The sequence below is a fragment of the Charadrius vociferus genome, unplaced genomic scaffold (genome assembly GCF_000708025.1).
Source record: "Charadrius vociferus isolate BGI_N301 unplaced genomic scaffold, ASM70802v2 scaffold325, whole genome shotgun sequence".
Taxonomy (NCBI): domain Eukaryota; kingdom Metazoa; phylum Chordata; class Aves; order Charadriiformes; family Charadriidae; genus Charadrius; species Charadrius vociferus.
The window spans coordinates 3,783,322-3,792,372 of NW_009648526.1; the positions used below are offsets into that span (position 1 = coordinate 3,783,322).

The 9,051-nt window shown below is 38.4% G+C and overlaps 1 protein-coding gene across 1 annotated transcript in view; it reads left to right on the plus strand.

Annotated features, from left to right (window-relative positions):
- The window catches only part of CHRFAM7A (CHRNA7 (cholinergic receptor, nicotinic, alpha 7, exons 5-10) and FAM7A (family with sequence similarity 7A, exons A-E) fusion), a 39,176-nt gene extending 31,497 nt beyond the window's left edge, over nt 1–7,679 (plus strand). The window contains exons 4-9 of the mRNA XM_009885749.1: nt 445–524; nt 1,738–1,905; nt 2,297–2,491; nt 3,799–3,885; nt 4,557–4,666; nt 6,781–7,679. Of these exons, the coding sequence (XP_009884051.1) occupies nt 445–524; nt 1,738–1,905; nt 2,297–2,491; nt 3,799–3,885; nt 4,557–4,666; nt 6,781–7,299 (1,159 nt within the window). The 3' untranslated portion in view covers nt 7,300–7,679. The remainder of the gene's footprint in view (nt 1–444; nt 525–1,737; nt 1,906–2,296; nt 2,492–3,798; nt 3,886–4,556; nt 4,667–6,780) is intronic.
- The last annotated feature ends 1,372 nt before the right edge of the window (nt 7,680–9,051 follow it).

Below are 9,051 nucleotides of genomic sequence, written 5' to 3' on the forward strand. Positions count from 1 at the left end.
CAGTCTAATATATGACACGTAGTAATACCGCTCACCCATGCCAAGGGGTAGGATGAGACACTGCAGTATCCATCTCCTCTGTATTCATTAGCTGCTGTTAATGTAGACAGCAAGAGAACAGATTTCCTTGTACAGTTGCTTGAGAAGTTTTTAAAAAGTGCTTACTGTCCAAATAGAGATCAATAGAGCCATGGCACTGTAATGAATGTAGTGGGAGAGGTGAGCAGTGAGAAGGAGATGGCTCACCTTCACTTACAGTTGGTAACCAGGAAAAAATCCAACAGTATCAGGCCAGTTACTCTGAGGCCACAGAAAACTAGTGATAGAAGAAAAGTTGTCAAGTTTTTGGGGAGAAATAATCCTTTTACGAAGAACAGATCTGTCTCAGATATTCTTCAGCCGTTCAAAGAACATATAACCCGTTTTGTTTCTTCCCTATTCTAGTGCCGATGAAAGATTTGATGCTACATTTCACACTAATGTTTTAGTAAATTCTTCAGGACATTGCCAATATCTGCCACCAGGTAGGCTGTTTTCATGTCATAAATTTTGATAACATGGACTACTTATATATGGGTATGGCTTTAAATTTGACATAATTTCTCTGATATTTTATTTATCTAACTAGCATAATCTGATAGATTTAAGCCTAGATGCATGATGAATTACATGGTTAACACTCTTGTATTAAAACCACCATACAAAATACATTTTTTTTATTGCAATTATGTAAATTCTGCTATCGTAATGCACTATTTCAGAAGCGTGGAAGTATAAACTAATATAATAATAGCAAAAGATATTGCTTATTAAAGCCATGGTAATGCCTCTTAATAAAAAATTCATTAATTTAGCTGTTTCTTCTATTAATACGTTAACTTTACAATAAGATGCTTACTAACATCTTGGATGTATTTTCTATTTGCAATGATTCACTGGATGCATCGTCAAAACAATTTTTAGTCTGAAAGGAAAGTAGTCTGTGCTTGATATTCATTTGATATCGGAAATATATCACTGACTGTCTGGATGCATAGCAGTGGAGTACTGCTTCTGCTCCCAAACTCACTTAGCATAATTCTTAAAATTAACTCTTCCTGGAATCTGAATTTTAGAAACTACAGCAATAGAGCCAAATGCTTTCCAGACAAATTAGTTTTTCCATCTAAGATCCCCAGAGGATTTCAGGGGTTTGCCTGTGTTCTTTTGATTTAAGATGTTCCATTTAGTGGGGGGCTTTCAATTCAATTCTCAAAGCTGCTAAGTGACAGGGTCTGACTCAACAAGTGAAGAATAAGCAGCTAGCTTTCCTGCATAAATCAAGATCATGTAAATCTAATAAGACAGTAAATAACCTTTCAGGATTTCTTATTTTATTCAGTAAAAGAAATAGGAGAAACAGATTGCACATTCTGCTTCATTTCTTTCTGAAATACAGTATCTAGAAATCTGAGCTCTCCTCTAAGTAACTGTCCCACTGTGTGCCAAAATGGAAGTGTAGTTCAAAAAATAGTTTATAACACCAATATATTAATGGTGAGGTTCTTTCCCTTTTCTATGACTGACTTTGCTATTTACATGTCAAGACATAACCGAGATTAAATGTGGTTTACAAGTAAAATAAAAACCAAAAAAAACACAGGACGCAGTGTAGAACAAGGTCTGGTTACAAAATGGACATGAAATTATGTGGAACAAACATTTAAATTAAGTGTTCTTGTTTAAAATTCAATCTAGGCATATTTAAAAGCTCATGCTACATAGATGTGCGCTGGTTTCCATTTGATGTCCAGAAGTGTAACCTGAAGTTTGGATCCTGGACGTACGGAGGCTGGTCCTTGGACTTACAAATGCAAGAAGCAGATATATCTGGCTATATTTCAAATGGAGAGTGGGATTTAGTAGGTAAGCTCTCAATTTCTTATTTACACTGTGAACTTGCAGCCTTGTCTCCACTGCCGAAATAGATGGAATAACAATTGGGAAATGAGAATAGAAATTAAATTAGTAAATGACCTAGCTAGTGGCATTTGAAACTCTGAGAACAGATGTAAGATGAAGATCAACATAAAAAAGTAGATGACAAAATTGCTGCTTGAATTCAGTAAGCATCTTTTATCTGATTTTCCTTTATTATCTTACAAAAATTACTTAAATGGGAATTAAGCTTAAAGAAGTAGTTTTACCTGCAGTAAAACTTAGAAAGCTTCATTTATCCTTTTTTAAAATAATCACTACATAATACACAGTTTATTCACATTAATTTGTGTTTTTCTTCCTCTTCCCTCCTACACAGGAGTTCCTGGGAAGAGAACTGAGAGTTTTTATGAATGTTGTAAAGAACCCTACCCAGATGTAACATTCACAGTAACTATGAGACGTAGGACTCTCTATTATGGACTCAATCTTCTTATTCCGTGTGTACTGATATCGGCACTTGCTTTGTTAGTTTTTCTGCTTCCAGCAGACTCGGGAGAAAAGATCTCACTAGGTAAATCCTTCATAGGATATTGTAAATAAGACCAAACCAAAAGTTGTTGAGTTTAAAGTTTTTTAACAGTCTCAGTAGGCAAGGAGGAATAGCTTGTGTGCCCCCTTCTGGCTCAGGTGCTATTTTTACTGTTTGGAGCTGAAGCTATGTGATGTTTCACCCTTGCTCTCAGCTTAGGGTACACTGAAGTTGTGAAACGGAGAAATTCCAGCCAACCAAGCAGAAGCGTGACAATTCCTGCCTACCTTCCTTAGGAAGAAGGGTTTCCTTTTTTGACATTTATTCGCTGAAGAAAAATCCCACATTCACTGAGTAAAGCTTAAGTTTACAAAGCTGCGTTGGAACACTTTACCATGGAATTCTTAATATTTCCTTTTAATAGTGAATTGTGTTAAGAGCCTGAGATGCCTTCTCAGAAAGGTTGATTCTAACTGCTCCTATTCTAATTTTCACAGCAAATTTTAACTAAAGTATTGGTTTGGGAAACAAATCTGATGACTTTAAGTACTTGATCCTTAAGATGGAGGTTAAATATGTAGCGAAACTTTTTGCCCCATACAAAACTGCAAATGCACTGGTTTCTACATAGTGAACATAGCTGTTAAAAGGCAGAAACAAAATTGACGCTTCTCCAGAATATGGTTTAATTGACTAGTAGCCTCCCTAATAGAGAATTCCCTCCCTCTATTCTAATATTAGGTCTTTGTTCCTAAATCCTTTTCCACCTGACAATGACTCCTTAAGACTAGTCCTGAGAAGAGTTAAGCCTTGTTCCAGAAAGATGGGAAGCAACAGAAGTCAAACTCCAAAAATCAACAGGCAAGACTACTTGGGCATAGCCCCGGGCAGAACCCAACAGCTAATATCAAAAGATATCAAAGTCTGTCCAAGACAGCAAATCTGTTGTTCAGGAATATTATGCATTACAGCACCTGTAGCTTCCACGCTAATTAATCAAGTGTCATATGCTCAAATACTCAAAATCACACCATGTTTCTAAAGCAAACAAGCAGCAAGAATTACTTTGATTTACCTCAGCTAATTAGCAAATGGTGATAAAAGCTGAACAGTTACAAGGATCTAAAAATACACAGGTCTGTGCAGGCATTGGTACCAGTTTGGCAGCACCACTACCCTGAACTTAAGGTAGTACAAGAAAGGATATGAGTACCACTGGCGCGCTGGTGTGAGGGAAACAGTGGGAACGCATCTTGCAAAGAGCGCTCCTTCAGATCCATTTTCTGCTTCTTACTGCTGTGTAACTGCAAGCTACTGATCTAATTTCATACTTCATGTTTATCTTTCAGGTATAACAGTTTTATTGTCTCTCACTGTCTTCATGTTACTTGTGGCTGAAATTATGCCAGCAACATCTGATTCCGTGCCCTTAATCGGTAAGCTAACGCCAGCTTTTATTCACTTGGGTTTTTTGTGAACTGAGGTGCAGTGACTTTGCATGAAGGCCAGCAGTAAGGCAAATTACCACCTGGACAATGGCCTACTGAATTAGAAAAACGTTGCCAACGATGAGATGCTCTGATGGGTGCGATCCCCTATACAACTTCTGTGCTCTCAGCTCTGAACAAAATAGAGAAGCTGTGTGTATTTTGGGAAAGCATAAGGGAGTCAGTTTTCTACAGAAGAGGTTGCAGTTTTGACACAATTGGCCAGACATTAGGAATACAGAGCTAAACATGATTAAATCTTCCCATTGTAATTGCTCAAACAGAAACTTTTCAAAAGAAGTAGTAGCCAGTCTTTACAATACTGGTGAAAGAAAATTAGAGTACAATTTTTGTCAAGGTTGCCTAGAAAAGGCAGGTGCTCATTACCACAAAGACAATTACTAAAGGCTGGCTGTCCTCTCAAAATAACAACTGCTCTTTCTGCTTTTGAGAAACCTTTCACAAGTACCTAAAGCAGCATGTGTTTCACTGCACTGGAAAAAGAACTTAATGCTATGTATATAGTATGTATATAAACCATGCATATAAACATCCCTTATAGTAGCTAAGAACCAGTATCAGCCGAAGTGTATTGCTGTAATTATCTGTTTATTTTTCAGCTCAGTATTTTGCCAGTACTATGATTATTGTTGGTCTTTCCGTTGTTGTCACTGTTATTGTTCTGCAATACCATCATCATGATCCAGATGGGGGAAAAATGCCTAAATGGGTAAGGTTTGATTTTTTCATTCATTATCCATTGCATAGATGTCCAGATCAGGGATGTGACAGAGTAGCTAGTGACCCACGGTTACTTCTTACTGTTGAAAACATATAAGTCCTTCCTAAACATTTCTGTATGAAAAGCAGTTTCACCAAAAATGAGATGTCCAGATACCTTTTGTGTGGTTGGCTTCTTGCAGAGCGTGCGTATGCGAGAGAATGAATATACCTCAGCTTACTTCTATATTCAGAATCTCTTCCACAACAGCTAGAAGCAACTCAGGATTTTGCTAAAACCTAAATGTACAAATGAAGGTGATTTTCAAATAAGTTGCAGATGTCAGAAGCGACCCAGGTAGAAGGAAAGAGTAAGGGGCTGGTGGAGATTATAAATGCATGAAATACACTACCCTCAAGGTGCAACCGTGCAGCTGCTACATATTTAGCTGCTGTGCATACAGAAACATCAATAGCCTAAAAAGCACTTGTTAAAGGTGGCTGTTAAAGTGAAAGTGAAACTTGCTCTGAAAATCCTCATCTTTACATCTCTGGCCAAGAACACCTGTAAAGCACAAAGAAAACTTAAAGTCTTTTTCTGAGCCCGTATGACTTTCTTTATAATGTACTTCTATAAGTGGTTGTTTTTACAGAGAAGGTGACACTGATATTGGATTACTAAGTACTGATGAGCATCATCAGCTAACTGTCCACTCTTTCCGATTTCACCCAGCTCATAGCAGCATCAGGCATTACTGCAGATGGAAAGACCTTTCTCTTTTTTCCTCTCTAGAACAATGAGTTATTATTACCCTTACTAGTCAAAAAGAATGCGCATACAGCAGTGCCCTGCAGACAAGAGATAATGAGATATTCCCTGGCCTTTTCTGGGGTAGTGACTTTAAAATAAATTTCAATGAAGAGAATAAAAGGTATATATCTTTAGACTCATGTTTGATGACCTAAAGGGGACAAATGTTTAGTACTGAGCCAAACATCCTCAGAAAACAGAGTACTTGAGATTGAGGAGTGAGCTTTTGTGTTGAGAAGCTGAAGTCCATCGTTATTTGGATACTGGTGGATTTTGGATCAGGCCCTCAGTTAATGGAGTATTGTCCTTCTTGGTGAAGCTTGATAGAGAAAACAGAGTAACAGGGCAAGATCTGCCTCTGCTTGGGATGTTTGCCTGGATATAATATCTACTCTGAGTGGCAATCCACAGTGAGAATAAATGGGCTAAATTAATATTAAATACAGGGTAAGATTTGAATATTATATGAGACAATAATATTTCATTAGTGCTCTGGGAAAGAAACACTGGAATGAGCTCTTAAAATCTGATTGAAATAGATTACAGAAGCTTGCATCTGAACTGGAACAGTCTCTGGCTTGCCTGCACTTTCTGTAAGGCTGGATTAAAGCAATGTGGGAAACGGTAAAATGATACACACTGATTAAATTTACAAAGGTTTTGCGGTGGTTTTTTGGTCTTTTTTTTTTTTTTTTAAATCAAAGTAGTTTTTCCATCTTTTCTCCGTGCTCTTTCCAGATCTGTTTTCTAAAATCTGCAATCATGAAAGCAACGTGAGAACAGAGCCAAACCATTGTAAAGCTTGGTGATCCAGTCCAGTCTAGCATCTATTTTAGTAGCCCCCTCCAGACAGTAATGTCACATGAATTTAATATTAGAACACAAATGTGAGTGACAGAACTCTAACTTATTGACTACAATCTAAAGCAGTGCTATTAAGACTATTAAAAAGTAACTCTTCTTCAGTAAGTGGTTTTGGTTTTTTAATTCATGGTTTCTAGTAAAGTTGGAAAAGGCTGCCACATCCCTGTTCAAGTGTAAGGAAAAATCAACACTATGGAGACTCCCATCGGAGCAGGGGGGGCTCCCAATAGTGATAGTCAGCCTGAGGCGATCAACAGCACTGCTAGAATAAGCAGCCTCAGTGATTAGCAAATTAATCAGCTGGAAAACTCTGGCACCGTTTTCTAGAACTCCTGGGCAGATTAAGCAAAGGCCATGGTCCAGCCAGTCACCCGGGCTGCAAAATACCAATAGCGCCCAAAGACAAGGGCTGTGTGAAGAGATGCTTATTCTCAACATTTTTCTTTCAGACAAGAATCATCCTTCTCAACTGGTGTGCTTGGTTTCTGAGGATGAAAAGACCAGGGGAAGATAAAGTGCGTCCTGCCTGTCAACATAAACAGCGTCGATGTAGCCTATCAAGTGTGGAGATGAACACTGTGAGTGGACAGCAATCCAGCAATGGGAATATGCTATACATTGGGTTTAGGGGGCTGGAAGGGGTTCACTGCACACCTACCACTGATTCAGGGGTGATCTGTGGGAGGATGACCTGCTCACCAACAGATGAAGAAAACCTGCTGCACAGCGGCCACCCCTCTGAAGGTGACCCAGATTTGGCTAAGATCTTGGAAGAGGTCAGGTACATAGCAAACCGATTCAGAGACCAGGATGAAGAGGAAGCCATTTGCAACGAATGGAAGTTTGCAGCCTCCGTAGTGGATCGGCTCTGCTTGATGGCGTTTTCAGTCTTCACAATCATTTGTACAATTGGTATTTTAATGTCAGCACCAAACTTTGTAGAGGCCGTATCTAAAGATTTTGCTTAACTACTAACTACAATCTGATTCTCTGAAGTATGATATGTAGCAAATAAGAGTGTGTTTTTTGTTTGATCGCTGTTTTTAATGAGTATACCGCTTCTCATTGTCCGCTTTCTTTTGCCCCCCTCTCTGGTCCTGCTTTCCTTTTGGAACAGCGGCACCATTTCAGAAGGGAAGCTGAGGATTTCTCCCTGGGCTGCCTGCGTGCAGTTCCTCTGAGCGCTCTTCGGTGGGAGATGTGAAGTGGCTGTGAGTCCCTTCAGAATGACAGGGTATTGCACCACCATCTCATACACATATCTGAACTGGCTATTACAAAATAACAGGTAGGCAATGCCAGAAATGTCACTTCTTCCAGACTTTGTTATAAAAGATAGAAGGTGGTCCATCTTAACTATTCGAATGAGTGATCATAAAGACTTAAGTTTAGGAGAGGATTAAATCCAAATATCATAAACTCTTATGTTTAGGAGAGGATTAAAATCCAAGTAGGTGGAAGCTCAAATAGCAGAGAGAAAAGGGAGAAATAGTTTTCTTTTCAGTTACTGCTTCTTACTAAGTTGTGGTATGTAGCTCTCCAGCTCACTCATCGTTAGTCAGACCATAACTCCCTCCACACATTTGCCACAGAGCATATGGGACTTTACAGGATTCTGAATTTGTCTGGAGACACTAGAAACCTGAAAGTTAATATGATACACCACTTAACTTGTCCTTCTAGATCTTTCTGGATTTGACCTAGAAGTTTGGCCTGAATCTTAAACAGGCTTCACAGTAATTTTTGCAGTGCTTACTACTACTTCTTCTCCCCAGAAAGACATTCTTTCAACTGATGACTTTTTTGACTACCAAAAAAAAAAAAGAAAAAAAAAAAGAAGGATTTATGATGCCTTTATCCTCACTTGTTAAAAAAAAAATAAAATACATACACTTGTGTCTTTACTGTTAACCAGATTCCAATGTGGAAAAAGTAACTCTGTCTTGTACAGGCTTAAGCATAAATGAAGAATCTAAAGCAAAAAGCAGCCATCACATCCTGAGATGAAGGTTTTAATTTAAAATTAGATGTCTGATCTGTTGTATGCTTAGCCTTTTATAGATCATCTTCTGTTCAGTCACCATAACATGTCTTCACAAGAAAACTGCACCTTTTCTGCTCAGTTTATCAGCTGAAGAGCAGTAACGAATAATAAAGCTTTCTTAGGTATGATATAAACTATGAACTGTAGAAATATATATTTATACGTACACACTGCATGTATGTCCAAGGAAGGTTTAGATGGAAATACAAATTCTCCTAAGTCTAGACAGACATTTGCAAAGGCAAATCTTGAAATTCATCACTTTATGTTATCTCTGATTCTGAAATTCTCCCGTCAAAATCTGGTTAGTTTTCATGTGACCTCAATGTCTTAACGAAACAGGCTGAGATGAGAATAACAGGTGTGTGTACGAAACAGCTGAGAATTAGTTTCTTGCCACCACACCAGCATTCCTGACCAGTGACATAAGCGGTAAAAGATGTCGGGGAGGATTACTTTAGCACTGACTGCTTGCTTTATCCTACACAATCCCAACTTTTTGGCTGAGCTCTTCAGAGATACAAACGGAGGCCTGTTGTTGTACTGTGTTTTTACCGTGAAATAAACTCAAGGCCTCAGTTTATCTCTTAAACTGGTTTAAAATAAAGTGACTGAAATGCTTGTTCTCCCTAGGTAACAATTTCCTTGTCAGAGTCTGCTCCCCTGAAAGGAGGAG